Here is an 18,218-nt window from a genome sequence, read left to right on the forward strand (position 1 = left end):
TTTATATTTGATATTTAATATTTTATTTTTCACATTGTAGTTCCAATGTGTATTTGTTAATGTGTCAATATATATATATATATAATATTGTTTGTACAGCCATGGCAATAAAAGAAAGAAAGAAAGAAAGAAAGAAAGAAAGAAAGAAAGAAAGAAAGAAAGAAAGAAAGAATTGCCAGTGCGTAGCCCCTCCCCCCAGCTACTATCTGCGCATGTCACAGAACGCCGCTGATCACGTAGTACACGTGCAGCACGCTGATTCTGAATTAATATACTGGAAATGTTTGTATATTCTTCTGTTCAATTGTTCCAATTACCCATGCGTCTTTACCTGTATAGTCTACCTTTGCGTACTTGATTTGGCATTTGATCACTATTCAATTATAAATAAAGCGTCTGTTATTACTTTTGATATTAAAATGGAATGGATTACACTAAATGTAGTACAAATTGGCAAAGTCTGTGATTCTTTAGTAGTTATCAAACCTTGTTTACAATTTATATTATACACTTGCTTTACTTTTAGTGTCTCTCGCCTCAGGCAGTGCCTGTATGTCATTTGACATGATCATCATAGTAGTAGGTCAGTGACCTGTATGGTGTTTTCGGCTACATTGAGACCCTAATAGTAATTTTAACAGCAGTGCCGTGTATGAATTGAATTTTATTGTGAAAAGTAGTACGCCTACAATCTTTCTTCATTCACCGAAACCTCCAAGTGTTCGTGTTTGAGCCCATGTATGCAGTGGAAGGCGCTGATGTCGGCACTAGTCGGATTTTCCTTCGGCAGTTTCCGCTTATGATAACCACGCCCCTATTTCCCTTCGGGAGATTCCGCTGACGTTAATCCCGCCCCTACAGTGCTCAGCGTTGTTTAGGGACATTAGGAAGATGGCGGCTGCCCCGCTATACTGTGTCTGCCGGCGGCCCTATGATGTTAACCGGTTTATGATCGAATGCGACATTTGTAAGGACTGGTTTCACGGCAGGTATGTAAATTATGGTCTATTTAACATATGTGTGACAGTTGGTATGTACAGGCTGCCTTGCCACGGGTGTATTTTTGGTGTGAATTAAGGGTGTCATGTGAAAGTGCTGGTGACGCGCGTTGGGGGTATTTAAATATGACGGTGCGCGATCACGATCGACTCGCATGTGTTTTGAGCGTTATTGATCGATTTCTGTCAGATTTCTTTATGATAAATGTGTAAGAGGAACTTTTAACACAACCTGCCTCCCACAATCCTTCCCTCAGGATGAGATTATTCTGCTTTCCTTTAGAAGTGAGCTGCCAAAAGCCACATGGCTCATCTGTATGTGTGTTATGAAACTAGACATTTAAATTGTCTGTCTGCTTGAGCTTGACATGCTTTGCTGAACTTGGAGAAAACAGTTTTTATCTCACTTTATAGCTCAGATTTAACGCCAAAATAATCCATTTTGTGACTTATATGGCTATTAGCCAAAAGTTTTTATCTTTGATTTCAGATAGGTTTCTATTTACCATAGTAACCATAGTTTCTGGCAAAGTATACTATTTACTACAGTTTCTAAAGTGTGTGTGTGTGTGTGTGTGTGTATATATATATAATATATATATATATATATATATATATATATATATATATATATATATATATATATATATGTGTGTGTGTGTGTGTGAATGTATAGTCTAGCCTAAATAATTTCACATTTTTCACATACAGTTCCAAAGGTTTAGGGTTAGTCTGTAATAAATATAATTGGCTTAATTTGAGATTAATAGACATCAGTGGGATGTCTTGACAAGTATGCATGCAAAATTGTGTGTATATATGATAATAATGTCTGAGCATGTCATGTTTATCCTGTTCCCTTGTGTATAATTGTTTTATGTGGCAAGACAAGTTGTGCAATATGAACACTTCTAGTGCTTGGCAGAACAGAACTTTTTTTGATAAGTAGATAAAAAAAAAAAAAATAAAAAAAATAAAAAAAAAGCCTCTCTATCTTGGCACGCCAACATTTTTTGGCGTACTGTCAAGAGTAGCTGCCTTTAAGCATCAAGACAGAATCTACACTGTAAAAGAGCCAGGTCTCCGCTGTCCTTCCTGTTTTGTGAAGTAACTGCCGGTATACAGTGAGTGGTTGTGCGGGTGTTGAGAATTAAGTCTTGCATAACTTTACGGAGCTGCCAGATTCCCCAAAGTGCGAGACAAAGACTGCTGCCTTTGCAGAAGAAGAAGTGAGGGAAATAACTGTGATTCTGCAATGTCAGTGACGCACAAAATCATTACGACGTGCTTGGTATCACTTCACTTCTGCGCATCTAGATTGACATGACGCAATTTTCCAGAATCGAATATGTGAAATTTCTCTTGTAGAATTTCCACTCCAAAAAGTGAGGCAGAATGTTCTTCCTGAATGCACGTGTGGCGAACGTGTGTCTGAACCTGTGAATCAATCACTATAAAAGACATAGTTATTATTATTATTATTATTATTAATCTAACCCTGAGGGCATGTGATATTACGCTTGGTTTTCTTTAAAAGGAGAGTCATAGCAGGTTGTGATTTGTATAATGAGACCTCAGATTTTTGAGGCTTACAGGTGAGTTTAGGCCATAGAGCTGCTGATTGATGGAGCTGCAGTCTGGAAAAAATCTCAGGTCGAGACCATCTTTTGTCCTTTTTAGACTGAAAGTAAACAAATTCTGTGGATCTGAGTGCCGTCAAAGAAGCCAAAACACACAAATCTACATTTTCCATTAGCTGTTAAACCTCTTAATGCTCAGTGTCAATTGGAAACTTCAGGAATGCATTGATTTATTTAGGTGTGACTTTTCACTATTGGACTGGTCTTAAAAATAAATTTATCTTAAAATCGGCATGAAAAGCAAAATCACGTAGTCTGTTATTGATCATGTGATAACTCTATTTATCCATTCATGTTATGTTACGCATAATATAACAAAAAATAGTACTAGGGCTGCCCTCGACTAAAGATTTTTCTGGTCGACTAGTAGTCGTTCATTTTAAGCGATTAGTCGACTAATCGCACATTTATTAATAAACCATATCAGTGTTCAAGCGCACGCATAAAGCTTGCCACAGCCAGAGATGGGCACAAATACATCAAAAAGTATTTAGTTACATATTACAAATACTTACACAGACCGAATATACTTATGGTTACATTAATTTAAGACACGAACGACTGTGTTTTTAATTAATCAATGTTATTTTTTTATGTTTATTACTTGACCTACCCGTCCACGGATTATCTGCAGCTCCCATGGATATAACTGCGATCCGCGCATTACTAGACAGCGCGTGTCATGCTTTAGCTAGCAAGTCATTTCACAAGTTCTAGCCATTTGCGTTAATCTTGCGTTAATCTGTCCTATAAAGGCATTCAGTGAATAATATCTGATAGTATATTTTACTAGATACTTTACCTTAAAGCAGTTTGACTGAGCACAAAAGCAGCTTCTTTACCTGCTTCTGACCTTGCTATGCAAAGTAAGACAGATGATGGTCACGAGCTCAGCAAACGAAACAGCAGCCGCCTATTATGGTGCATTCACACAGGGCGCCGGTGTTAACGCTTCTCATTTACTTTGAATGGGTGACGTCATGCGTTGCCGAACTGAATTGTGGGTCACTTCGCTCGCGTTGCTTGTGGCAGAAGTTAAAAATCAGCCAATCAGATCACCTTATGCAAATACCCTAGCGCAGACGCTAGCCAATTGCATTTATGCAACACTGGAAAGTAATGATTGGCTGTTGTCACTATGACGGTCGCGTCAGCACCAAGCTTCAGACACGCCCTCCATCAAGCACTGACTCCAACTCCCCATGTGAATGTACCGTTACAGTTCCTCCTGAACCAAAACAATGAGCTTATGCTGCATTCATGCCATAACTACCGTAATTAAGAGATGGCAACCCGTGACGTTATACTAGGAGTTGTACTTCACAATACATAAGAGAATATTTGTTTCATGGTAATACGCAATAATTCCTATAAGATGGTGGTATCGTAAGAATTAGTTGGGCCATACAAAAACGTAACCAGAACTGGGCTAAAAGTTTCCTAAGCAAGAAAGGCTTAGGGTCACATGGGGTCAGCAGATTTATGTAGCCACACCTAATGTAAACTTGTTTGGCTCTGGATTACTAGTTGGGAATCCTTCTGCATTATACAGTGGATTCACACTGGCCTAAACTTCACTCTTTCTTTGGATCTTGAATGTGTGCACTCGTTTTCCAACAAGATGGAAAAGTACCTCTCTTCTGGTCACTTGGTTTGCCAGGATGTTTTGCTGTTCAACTCATTATGTCTCATTAATTCCTAAATTGGCTTCTGAGTCTCAACAGAAGCCTAGTGTGAGCCGCTTCCAGACCAGAGACGCCCTGAAGATTTGTGTTCAGTAATCAGGGCCTGGTTGGGTGACCTCTGTCTGCTCTGTATTGTGTTAATCCAATGAAACTGCCTTGTTTATTTGTTCAGAAAGTACCCTCATGCCGTTCCACACCTGTTGTGCACCTTCGTTAATCTTCGGAACACAAATTAAGATATTTTTGTTGAAATCCGATGGCTCAGTGAGGCCTCCATAGCCAGCAATGACATTTCCTCTCTCAAGATCCATAAAGGTGCTAAAAACATATTTAAATCAGTTCATGTGAGTACAGTGGTTCAATATTAGTATTATAAAGTGACAAGAATATTTTTGGAATATTTTTGCGGCAAAAAACACAAAATAACGACTTGTATAGTGAGGGCCGATTTCAGAGCACTGCTTCGTGAAACTTAACATAATGAATCAGCGTGTCGAATCAGCGTGTCGAATCAGCGGTTCGGAGCGCCAAAGTCACGTGATTTCAGCAGTTTGGCGGTTTGACACACGATCCGAATCATGATTCGATACGCTGATTCATAACGCTCTGAAGCTTCCTGAAGCAGTGTTTTGAAACTGTACTCTGTACTCACATGAACTGATTTAAATACGTTTTTAGTACATTAATGGATCTTGAGAGAGGAAATGCCATTGCTCCCTATGCAGGCCTCACTGAGCCATAGGATTTCAACAAAAATATCTTAATTTATGTTCCGAAGTTTAACGAAGGTCTTACGGGTGTGGAACGGCATGAGGGTGAGTAATAAATGACAGAATTTTCATTTTTGGGTGAACTAACCCTTTAAGTTGGCAGTATTCATTTGACTTTCACCATTGACACAACCCAAGGTAGTAATGCGGATCCAGTGGTCTGCAGTCTATTGTTCTGTTTAAGCCCAAAGTTGTTTTTTACGCTTCATGTGACATAAATGTTGTCATCAGCATTGTATGTGTGTACTGTAGACCTGAGGCCTGTTGCATGAAGCGAGTTGAACAAACACAGAGTCTCAGAGTAGGTTTAGAGTTGACAAATCCATATAAATCGTTTTTTAGCGGTCTCACAACGCTCGGTAAACATTCTGTCAACTTTTTTAAAAACGTTTTTAGCCCTTAAATGCTCTTGTGTAAAATTACTACTGTATTTTTACAAATATTTAGCATAGAAACAGTCAAAGCTGCCATTTCTATTTGAAAAAACGTTGCAAAAAAAGCTTTAATGTCCTCAAACCTGGAACTACTTAGACATTTGAAAATGAAATATTTTTTGTGTAGTAACTATTTTAAAAGCAATAAGGCACTTTTTTTTGTGATTTGCCTAATATTGCATGGCATCCCGTTCCTTATTGCTTGCTGAATATGTATACAGTGTAGTAAGTGACGTATAGAAAATATATACATTGGGCTAACACAAAATAAAGTGCTCTGACAAGCAGGCCACTGGAAATATGTTCAGTAGGTTCATTTCTACACTTTTGCTTTCAGTACCTTTGGTTCCCTGGTGGGTAGTTAATCAGTTACTCAGGTGACAGAAAGGCTGACTCAACTCCAGGCATGTGGCACACTGACCTGGTTCACATGGTGTTATGAAACTAAGACCGGGAGATGAATGGAGCACTTTATATATAAAAAGGCATCATGGGAGAGATGGTTAAACTCCATATAATAAAATGAATGCAATAGGATAAAGCATGTTTAGCTATATTGTACAGTCAATAATCACAATGAAAATGTGATTTTGGCCTATAACAATAAGTTGCCAAATTAAAGGGTTAGGTCAACCAAAAAATTACAATTCTGTCATTAATTACTCACCCTCACATCACTCCAAACCCGTAAAGCCCCGTTCACACCGCCAGCGACACGCAGCTACAAAGCGACAGGATCCCATTCATTTCAATGGAGCACTGGCGACTTCCGGCGACGAGCGACAGTGACCGTTGGCGACAGAATGTAGGTGTGTCAAGCGACGGGAGGCACGCGACAAAAGTTCAGAAATTTCAACTTTATGCAAATGAGGAGTGAATTTCGCGAGCGAAAACCAATAGAAGTGAAGGCTCTGGAGCTCACGTCACTGTCTCGAGTGCAGGCAAGACAGACAGACAGGCGATTTCACTGATTTGACTGTACATACATGGATATAATAAAATGATGTGTGAAAAAGAAACTCTCAGCAGTCTTGTGAGTTTGATTCATACATTTTGTGTTGTTAATTATATGATGCTGTGAGCAGTTTAGCACTGTTGCAGTTCATATTACAGTTTCCCCTGCCTTGTGTTGATTATTAGGGACAAGAAAATTGATTATTTGTCAAATTCGAATGACGTTTTAGTATTTTTTTGACAGTATGAGTGAGTTTAATTTGTTGATAGATCGATCGTTAATCTAGTTAACGATTTCATGCACTGAGCTCTGCAGTCACAACACTCTACAACAGCAGAATGTTACTTTTAATTATTTTAAACCTAATTCCTATTCAAATTAGAATGATTTCTTAGTTTTATATATCATTTGTGATTGCATTTTCTATAGATATGATCAAACGTGCAGTCTACCAATGATATTAGAGCGACAGCACTAGGAATGCCCACAAGCGACTTCACAGTACAGAGACTAGCGACATGCAGCGATAAAGTCGCTGGCGGTGTGAATGGGGCTTAAGACTTTCGTTCATCTTCAGAACACAAATGAATATCTTTTTGATGAAATCTGAGCACTTTCTGTCCCTCCGTAGACAGCTACACAGCTACCACTTTGACGCTTCAAAAAGTTCATAAAGAAATCGTAAAACTAATCTATATGAATTGAGTGGTTTAGACCAAATTTTCTGAAGAGACTCGATTGCATTATATGATTAACAGATTGAATTTAAGCTTTTATTCACATACAAACATTCATCAGTGCACACATCAGTTGTGGTAAACGGAAGCTCAAGCATGTTTGCTTGACGCGTGCGAGAACCAATGAGGTTCATTCTCGTGTTACGTTTGAGCTTCTGGAAGAGGTTTGTTCTCGCACGTCAAGCAAGTTTATATGTGATTAAAAGCAAATTCAGTCTGTTCATCATAAAGTCTCTTCAGAAAATTTGGACTAAACCACTCAATTCATATGGATTAGTTTTACGAGCTCTTTATGAACTTTTTGAAGCGTCAAAGTGGTAGTTGTGTAGCTGTCTACGGAGGGACAGAAAGTGCTCAGATTTCATCAAAAAGATATTCATTTGTGTTCCAAAAATGAACGAAAGTCTTGACATGAGGGTGAGTAATTAATGACAGAATTTTTATTTTTGGGTGAACTATCTCTTTAATTTTTTATTTATTTTTTTATTGAGATGAAGCAAACTTGTAAATTCCATGCTCAAAGATCTTTCATCTGGTAATTATGACATTGTTGTGCCATTCATGTGGACTCATCTCATAAATGCGATTGTTCCAACATGACTTTGAGGCATTATGAGATTGTGTGTGGATTATATGTAGTGCATTGTGGGTGCCTGTTTGGTTATTTGGTAAAAGTACTGCTTTATATTTCACTTAAGCAGAGTGAATTGTGTGGGTCTTTATGTTGTCCAAACTGCTGAGAACTTCAGTACATTCATCAACTGGGGGACGGGATCTGAGCTCTCTATTCTTTCCCTCATTGTCTTTTTCACGGAGGAGGGAAGCGGAGGAGGCGAGTGGGTGTAGAGTCATTCATCCATAAACCCTTCCACCCCCATCTGCTCGTGTGTCATCGCATGTCTGGCTGTGATACCCAGGTGACGCAGCATGAGCTGGAGTCAGGGCACTGGTTCAAGCCATCCCGTTTGGAGACTGGGATTGTATCACAGGAGTAAAAGACAAACATCCAATGAATGCTACAGGCTTTGGATTGTCTTTTCAGACAACAAGTGTACAGCTCCACACTGCAGTCCCTCCTGAATCTTGCGATTTATGCAATCATAATAAATAGTGATGCACCGATAATAAAATGCATCATATGTTAATTAGGTTGCATTATGGTTATATAAATTATTTATATAAATATCTTTAATATTAAATATTAAAGATATAAATTGTATTGTATATTGTCTATATAAATTAAACAAATCCACTGCTACAAGTGAATTTAGACATCACAACATTTTAATGTACAGTATAAAATATGGACATTAATTTTGAGATTTTCTAAATATTACATTTAACAGTATTAACATTTTAAAGATTAATTTTATTAGATGATGGTTGAGCTGCACAATTAATCGTTAAAAGATTATGATCTTCACCCACGCAATCTTATTCCTTAATGACAATGATTCAGCTGTGTCTATTAAACCTTTGACAAGTACAGTCATAGCGAACATTCAAATCTGTGTTCGCGCTGCCACGTCTTCAGAGAGAGCAGTTGTCATGTATAGGTATGAAACCGCTTCACCAACGGTCTTTTCAAACACAGTTTCAATAATTCAAATTATCACAGAAGTACTGGGATAAAAGTTTATATTTTGGATATAAACACTGATGTCTATGGTAGTGATCAAAATAGAGTAAATCACCTTTTGAAAATAATTTGAAGTATCGATTACATTTTTATGCCAGTACAGTAGGTGACGATAAGTGACTATTAAAAAAATGTATACTCATTGAAAGATTTTAGAGATTCGTTCAAAATCACTGATCCATCCAATAATAAAAAAAAGTGATGTCTTTGAGTGAGTCATTGAATCATTCATTCAAACTGATTTTAAAAAATTCAAATTAAATTTTTTTTTAAACATTATATTTTCTAGTTGTCTATTCAGAATCGTGATCTCTAATTTAAACAAAAAATCTCAATTCTTAATTTATGCAGAATCATGCAGCTCTAGATGATGGCCAAAGATAATCTAAATGTAAAAATATAGGAAATGAGCATGAACAATTAAATACTCAATATCGACCAATGCCGATCCTGGAATGTTTGAAATAGCTTGCAAATTTGTCTTATTTTCACTGAAAAATAAAGAAATAAAACAAAAAAAAACTTTATTCAATCAAGTTGACCCTTTGTCAAGCACCATTTAAATGTTAATTTAACGTTAATGACGATATCAACTTTGGTAGTTGTTATCTTCTGTTCATGGTGTCTGACAAACAGAAATCCTGCCTGCATCGAAAAAATGTGGTAAAAACCTCCTTTGAGGATTGACTTTTTTTTTTTTGTACATAGTGTTCTAAATATCAGGAACTGCATGCAAAGAATGAATGTGTCAGCATCAATCTCAAAAGCAAAACTGCAATTTAGTTATGTTAGGTCGCAGTAAAAAAATCTCCTCATGGGAACACTGATAGCAGTGTTGATCTTATTGGCCTATAAAGGAGATCAAGTCAATAAACATTTAAGGCCCTGATATACTTGGAGTGAAATCATCAGTCAATCAAACAAGTGTGATGTAATTTTGAGCAAAGTCAAGCCAAAACGAAGTTTGTTTTTAATTTGCAGCGTGGATTGGCTTTGGGATGTTCGCTAACAGTATACTGCTGCAAAGGTATTTCTAAGGCCCCATTTACAGTGCATGGTTCAAGTGACCCAATTCTGATTTTTTTTTTCCTCATGTGGCACAGATCGGATATGAGCCACGACCGTGTAAGCAGGAAAAAAGCGTGTGGATTCTGATATTCACAGATCGGTTTCAGGCCTCATTCATATGTGGAAATAAATCAGATCTGAATCGGATATGTGCGTTTGCGCCTGCCGTGTAAGCGGACAGATCGGATATTCTCCTGTAAATGTGACTCCTGCGTCATTGAAAAGTGAGTTTGTTTGTTTTTTTTTGTTTGTTTTTTTTATATTTCGCGGTACAGACATACTTATAACAAACGAAACATCTCCAGTTGACTGGCAGAGTATTAATTTCTTTCGTTTGTGTTAAATAAAAGGCAATCTGACATTGAAATGTGTTGCTCTTGAAATCACACTGAGTGCTCGTTGCCGCTGTTGTCAGTGATGACGGCTCGTGCACAGACGTGCTCTTCAGCCCCATTGTGGAGACTCTACCCAGGTCGTTTCATTGAAACCACAATATAAAAAGCACACAAACTTTTACCTGCCCTTGATATTCAATGACTGATGAACGCATTTGGATTTAATGAGTAAAAAAACCTAGTATACAATGGCGAATTCGAACCCAGAAGCTGTGACATGTTTAACAAATATCTACCCGAGTATTATTCCACTCGCATGCTTCCAGCGGAGAACTGTCATGAAGAATTTGTATTATTTTGATTTACGGATGTAACTATTGCATTTAAAAGGTTTCCCTATGAATTCCATGTGAATAAATTAAACTCAATGTACCATTGAAATTGATTTGCGACGTCATATATGCTATTTTTGGTTCGTTTCGCCAAGTGCAGTGTAAAAAGGAGACATCGGATACAGGTCACATTTAAAAGAAATTTACACCTGCAGTGTAAATGCGGCCTAACTTCTTTTTACCCACAAGCAAAAAAAAAAAAGAACTCTACCGTATATTGGGGCTTTTACCTCTTCTGGGATGACAACAGCTTTTGCTGCCTGGTTCTACTTGGTCTTTCTTACAGTTTCCTGCAATAATGAGGAGATCAAAGCTTAGACAGAAGAACACTCAGTCCTTTGCATGTGTTCAAAGGCTGTCTTTTCTTTGAGGAGAATCACCTTTCTGCTGAAGTTCCCTGCTGATTTTAACAGCCCCATATAGCACAGTATCCTCTCTTGATGTTATCTCTATTCTGATGGAAGAGAGAGCCAATGCGTTTATGGCAGGATCATTTAAACTCAAAAAGGAATCAAAACCACTCTTGAAATACATGATTACAGCAACATCCAGCTATCTACAGAACATAAGGTGTCTATGTACAGCTTCTAGTATATCCAACCTCAGCCCTTCCGGTCCTCTGCAGAGGCTCTGTCCCAAATAGGGTACTTGATGTACAGACTTGCAATGACCACTTTAAGTCTGTGAGGTCGTAGGTTGTTTGTCATTTGTCATTTTAGATCTTTAGAAGGGTGCTCACAAGTGGGCGCTTTGCCAGTACTACTATCCGGCTACTGGGCTACAGCATTATGTCTTCAAATTGTGGATTAGACGAGGGCCACAAGGGCACCATTTGGGACAGGGCCGGAATATGTGACGCAATGCCTCATACACTTGTAGTTTATAGTCCGCTGTGAAGTCTGCACAAGTGTGCAAAAGAGTTCATTTTAAATCGATAAATGGGACAGCCTATCGTTTTGTAGACTTACCAGACATATATGAGCGAAGGCCATAAGACTGCAAGTGCAATTTGGAATAAGCGTCTAAGTTAGGGTGACCATATGTGCCATTTTCCCAGGACGCGTCCTGTCCAGGATTTCTGAATTGCCTAAAATGGCTTGAGCCCTTGCCTCTTTAATCATGAAAGTGGTCATATCGATGTGCCCTCGGAACGCGATTTCTACACGGAGGTCTGTGCAAACCACTGTTCTTATTGACATTCTTCATGCAATGCATTAAAATGTTGTCGTATTTGCGGTGCTTTGACTGTTCTCTGTAGATCCAGCCTTCTCGCAAGCTACGATTGGTCGATTATGTATAATGCACGCTATTGGTCAAATTCTTTTTCAGTAATTACCTTCCGCAAATATGAAAACAAAACCAAAACTGGGACATCTTATGCAACTTAGAAATCCTGGACAGGACGCGTCCTGGGAAAATGGCACATATGGTCACCCTAGCCTAAGTTCTCAGTATTTTGGCTGTATAAAAGCAAGTACTTCCTTTTAAAAAAAATTTTTGTGCATGATGCTTTCGCTATGCAACTTAGAAATCCTGGACAGGACGCGTCCTGGGAAAATGGCACATATGGTCACCCTAGCCTAAGTTCTCAGTATTTTGGCTGTATAAAAGCAAGTACTTCCTTTTAAAAAAAATTTTTGCGCATGATGCTTTCGCTCAGTATCTAGGCCAATTTGAATGATAACAGGGTTGTTGTGGTCAGCTGAAGCGCCTGAATTTATGATTTTTAACAAATTTAACTGGTGATTCAACATGTAACCCTTTCTTGGAGATTTTGGTCTTTTTCTCCACATTTAGTTTAGACAGTTGTAGTGTTCTTGTATGACTAAATGTAGCTAATATGTAAGCTACAGAAAAAGTAGAGCAAATATCAGGCTAGGTGTCAGTAAACACATCCGTGTGATTGTTAGCACTTGTCTGTGTTCTGTTGTTGTTTGACTCGTCTCGGTATCAGTAAATCTCTTGCTGCTGGACTGTCAAAATAGCTAGCTGATTTCACATGGTTGGCAGAATGACTCTGAAATGAACCTTTGGAATGTGTGTTTGTGTGGGTGGCTGAGCATTATGGTTGTGGTTATGGTTTGGCTTTTTTTGAAACATTGTGATTTGGCCTGCGGTTTGAGTGACATGGATGGTGGAGGAAATCCCACAATTGTGATGCAACACTGACGTATGCAGTGGTAAACTACGTAAAAATGTTGACATTTGTTACATTTTCTAATAAGCTGAGATAATGATGCCATTATACCATGCAACATAGAACATTACCGGCATTGATTCAGTTTAGAAAAAGGCACATTGGTCATGTAGGACCATATTCACCAGAAGGGTCTGCTAACATTGGGGGACATTGGTGACCCATTTTAAATTTTATATTATTAAGTAATGTGATTGTTTTTGGTTTAATTTAATTTGTAATTTGTAAATTAATTTTGATTATAGGTTATTGGATTAGATTTTTAAAGACCCTACAAGTTCGATTAAACCATCAAAATATGAGAAAAATATTTTATTTTTTAAAAATTATAAATAGGAGGGAAGAACAAAATACTAAACTTGGTTAAGGTGTTTATCTGACACAATTATTTAGCAAAAAAAAGGCAAACTACAGCTAAAGGTTTTATTTTACTATGCAAAAAAAAAAAATGCAGGTAAAAAGCATACAGTAACTACAACATAAGTTATTAAAGGGAACCTATTATGCCCCTTTTCACAAGAAGTAATATAAGTCTCTGGTGTTCCCAGAATGTGTCTGTGAAGTTTCAGCTCAAAATACCCCACAGATCATTTATTATAGCTTGTCAAATTTGCCCCAATTTGGGTGTGAGCAAAAACACGCCGTTTTGTGTGTGCCCCTTTAAATGCAAATGAGCTGCTGCTCCCGGCCCCCTTTCCAAAAGAGGGCGGAGCTTTAACAGTTCACGCTTTGGTTGCTCAACAACAACAAAACTGGAGAATCTCACGCAGTCAAAATGATGATTGTCATTAACAGTGTTCAGCCTTACATTGTTCAAACCAGAGTCAGAAACTGATGGAGAGACTCAGGAAGAAGTTACAACTTTTAGAACGTTTCTGAATGATTCAACTCATCGACTAGCATGTGCCGTCATGTTAAACTTTTGTGCAAATCCAGCATTGAATTGACCCTCACTTGTGAAGCAGTCCGGAGAAAATGATGGCATAGCAAAACTCTACTACAACAACTCTTCCTCTTATCTAAAGCAGCCCAACATGGCCTCGCCCCCTTTGTTCCATGTTCTCTGGGGCAGGGTTTATGTAAGTTTTGGGGTTTGTGATGTCACCAACCTGGGAAGCTTGTCGTAGTCCCTACCAGTCGTTTGTTGTAGTCTTTAAAAAGCAATTTCTGTGTGGTAAAATTCAAAATAGAGCAATGCTAAAGTTTATTAACTCAAGTTTAAATGTTTTAGGCTCGTTTGTGTTTTCTAGTGGCTACTGCAACATTCAGATGTGTGGTTGTGGCAGAATTCTATATATTTATTGGATACTTACCTTGTTTGCCTTTTTTTCAGTTGTGTTCAGGTAGTGGAGCACCATGCTGCTGATATCGATGTTTATCACTGTCCCAACTGTGAGCCCATCCACGGACCCTCCATGAGTAAGTGTGTGCATGTACACGTGTTTCTTAATTCCTTTTGTTGTTTCCAAAGATCAGTCTTTTGAATATTTCTTTCTTTTTCTCAGTGAAAAAACATAACAACTGGCACAGGCATGACTACACAGAGCCAAATGATGGCACACGCCCCGTCCAGGCAGGAACTGCTGTGTTTGTGCAGGAACTCCAGGCCAGGAGCTTTGCCAGGTACAAGCACCTCTGGATAATAACTTGATTTAGATGTTGAACTTTCCTACTTTGATGTCTAATGTGTTTTAAGGACATACTCACTTATTGATACATGTGTTACGGCTTTGAAATTTGCACCTACCTGATAAGACTTGCAATTGATTTGTGTGTCTTGGCTGTTCCAAAGTGGCAATGAGATTCTGGTGCAAATGTATGGGAGTCAGGTGACCCAACGCTTCCTGGAGAGGGAGGGCTTCCATTACCCCATAGTGGTGCATGACCTGGATGGACTGGGTCTTAAACTGCCCTCTCCTTCTTTCTCTGTCAGCGATGTGGAGCATTATGTTGGTAAGACCTAAGTTTGTGTGTATTGCATTTATAGTCTATCAGATAACAGCTCAGGAGAGTGTCTGGCAAGTGGGGCACTAGAGCAAAAGAGAAGCATTTAGATAACATTTCAAGATTACATTTGACACACACACATAATATAATCAAATTATTGATTATATTTGTGCATATATGCTGTTCAGAAGTTTGGTGTCAGTAATTTGAGGAGTCATCTTTTTTTTTCTTTTTTTTTTTTTTTAAAGCTAACAAGTAGTTTTTTTTTTAACAACTTTAAACACATTGGAGCGTTAGGTTACCAAGTGCCATTGTGACTGTGGTTATCCGTCCGTGCTGGTAGTGAATGGGTCTGGACCGGACTCCTGTACAGCTCTGGAGGTTATCTCCTCTCTCCTCTACATTAGACCTAGAACATTTCATCTCCAGTTACAAAGCTGTTGTACAGCACTGCCAGTCTGAGCTCAGGTTCCCAATAGGGCTGTTTTATCTCAATGCTTATGTTACATGGCTCCCTCTTTCGCACGCCGCTGATCTTTAAGCTGGAACTGTTTTAATAGTAACAGGTGTCGAGGGGAAGAGGGGTGTGTGTGTGTGGGGTGCACTCAACAGATCATGTTACCTAGCCAGTTGGGCACAGACAAAAGGCCACTAACCTTCTCTATCTGTCATTTCTTCCATTTTCTCCCTCCACCTGCTTTTCTTTTCTTAGAAAAGATAGAGATTATGAAAAACACTCAGTCTTCCATGTATGGGCAAATTTAGAAAAGAATATTGTTTGTTGTCAGACTGTCAGACTTTAATGAATTGTATGCAGCATTATTCATCAGAGCAACAATTTTAAAAGGAAGTTAAAGGGGTAGTTCACTCAAAAATGGAAGTTGTCGTCATTTACATAATTTTCCACTCATGTCATTCCAAACCTGTATTACTTTCTTCTGTAGAACATAAAAGATGATGTTTGGCAGAATGTTCAAGCTGCTCTTTTCCATATAGTGAAAGTAAATAGCGACTGAGACTGTCAAGACAAATTTTTGGTATGTTTCTCAAGAACGTTTGCAAATCGTGCAGTTTCAGAAGACTTTGAATATAGTGCACAAGTTGTATGGACTACTTTTGTTAGTTTTTTGTTAGTCAACAAATCTAATCCTCAATAGTTATGTTATTGTTAACTTACACTGAAACTAAAATTTAAAACAAACAAAAAAAAAAATCAGTATTTGAAATAAAATATAAATATTAGACTAAAACAAACTATAAATATTGTCTTGAAACTAACTAAAATAAGTTTAAATTGAAGTGGTAACATTTCTAAAATGAAATAAAAATAAATTAAAGCTGTTGAGAAATATTAAAAGGAAAAACAAAATGTACATACAATTATTAACTTAAACTAAAATTAAATGAAGGCTGAAAATATCAAAATAAAAGCTAATACAAAATATTAATAAATACTATAATAGTAGGCTATATGAATAATACTAAAATAACACTGGCCTATTTACTTCCATTGTGTGGAAAAAGCAGCATGAATATACTTCAAATATGTGAGTTTGGAGTCTGTTAATAATTTAAATGTTTAAATGTTGTCTACAGACATTTTAAAATCAGTATTGCTAGAAATGAATGGGTGATGACCATAAAAATATCAGCATTGGTTCAAAAGCACTGCAGAGTTTTGCAGTTATGTCCATTTCCCAACTTTGGCTTTGAGTCTTTCACATTTAAGGTTTTGTGGGACTGTTCCTCCAGCTGTTCCCTGTCATCAGACACAGGCCAGCTGTGTGTGTGTTGAGGGACTGCAGTCGCTTCACCACCATCTGTCCAGCGTCGTTTCCGGTCCTCAGCTGTCTTTTGTGATTTGCGGCCCTGCAGCTGTGTCTCTCAAAAGCCTTATTACAGACTTTGTGTTTGTGAAACCGAATATATAGCAGAGAATTGATGCATGAGAAAATCTGCCCTGTAAACACACACCCAATCTGAAAATATCCGCTTCCTTTTTCTAGGTGCAAATAAAGTCATCGATGTTATTGATGTCGCAAGACAGGCAGACAGCAAGCTGAAGCTGGGAGAGTTTGTGAAATATTACTATCAGCCTGAACGGCCCAAAGTGTTGAATGTTATCAGCCTGGAGTTCTCTGATACAAAGTATGTATGTGTGAGAAACCATCAGTTTTCTTTCTATGCAACATAACTTCACTGCAAATGAATTTATTCTACTAGTTAAAATAACATACAGTGTTACTTTAACACTTAGGTCATTAAAATGAGTATATTTTAAAGGAAGATTGTTTTTGAGGCCTGATATACAATTATGTAGCTACTTTTTTATGAATTACATAAATTCAACTAACATTTAATACATATAAATGCTCAAAATTGAATTTTTGTTTCCTTCTTTGTTTTAGGATGGCTGATTTGGTGGAGGTTCCTGAAATAGCACAGAAGATGTCCTGGGTGGAAAACTACTGGCCTGACGACTCGTTCTTCCCTAAACCATTTGTGCAGAAGTATTGTCTCATGGGAATGAAAAACAGTTACACAGACTTCCACATCGACTTTGGAGGAACTTCAGTGTGGTATCATGTTCTTTGGGTAAGAACTGTGGCCTGATTGATGAAGTGAATCTGTTTTATGAAGTGTACTTTCGTATATCACCAGGTAAATGGATTCATGAGTAATTTGTGGCGCTCCAGTCATGTGAATTGTAATTTTTTTTTGTGTTTGTGTGTGCAGGGAGAGAAGATTTTCTACTTGATCAAGCCAACTAAGGCTAACCTTGCACTATATGAGTCCTGGAGCTCGTCACCCAATCAGAGTGAAGTATTCTTTGGGGAAAAAGTCGACAAGTGTTACAAATGTGTGGTGAAGCAGGGAACTACCATATTCCTCCCCACTGGTGAGAAGGCAGAATTAGCCAAACATCTGAATCACTATTTGAGTCCTTTAAAAGATTATGCCCACCCACCTATTTACATTATTATTATCAGAATTAGAATGAGCTTTATTCGCCAAGTGTGCGCAATCGCACAAGGAATTTGTTGTGGTTTTCAGGAGCTCTGGGTACATACATGCATCCATCCATCCATCGTGTACATTCATACATATATAACACAAAAGAATAGAAACAATATTTAAATAAGATTAAGAAAAAATAAAATAAAAAAATAAAGTACATCTAGATCTGAAGACTTATGTACAGATGTGTGCATTATGTACTGTGTATACAGCTGTAAAAATAAAAATGTGTATTTGCATAGTAAGGATCTATTTATTGTCCAACTCTCAGGTGGCATAAACACCATAAGAGTACAGAATTATGAATTATAAAAATGGTAGTATTTGGTGGAGATAGCCTGTTTCAGATAGCCGGAAACTGTTTTTATGCCTAGATGTTCTAGTGCACAGAGATCTGTACCGT

General features: G+C 37.8%; 1 protein-coding gene across 1 annotated transcript in view; it reads left to right on the forward strand.

The window, feature by feature from the left end:
• The first annotated feature begins 824 nt into the window (after positions 1 to 824).
• The window catches only part of kdm7aa (lysine (K)-specific demethylase 7Aa), a 29,260-nt gene continuing 11,866 nt past the window's right edge, over positions 825 to 18,218 (forward strand). Inside the window, exons 1-7 of the mRNA XM_051890822.1 lie at positions 825 to 989; positions 14,184 to 14,269; positions 14,356 to 14,473; positions 14,643 to 14,803; positions 16,804 to 16,945; positions 17,206 to 17,392; positions 17,534 to 17,696. Coding sequence (XP_051746782.1) covers positions 892 to 989; positions 14,184 to 14,269; positions 14,356 to 14,473; positions 14,643 to 14,803; positions 16,804 to 16,945; positions 17,206 to 17,392; positions 17,534 to 17,696 — 955 coding nt within the window. The 5' untranslated portion in view covers positions 825 to 891. The remainder of the gene's footprint in view (positions 990 to 14,183; positions 14,270 to 14,355; positions 14,474 to 14,642; positions 14,804 to 16,803; positions 16,946 to 17,205; positions 17,393 to 17,533; positions 17,697 to 18,218) is intronic.

The sequence above is a fragment of the Ctenopharyngodon idella genome, chromosome 4 (assembly GCF_019924925.1).
Source record: "Ctenopharyngodon idella isolate HZGC_01 chromosome 4, HZGC01, whole genome shotgun sequence".
NCBI classification, from domain to species: domain Eukaryota; kingdom Metazoa; phylum Chordata; class Actinopteri; order Cypriniformes; family Xenocyprididae; genus Ctenopharyngodon; species Ctenopharyngodon idella.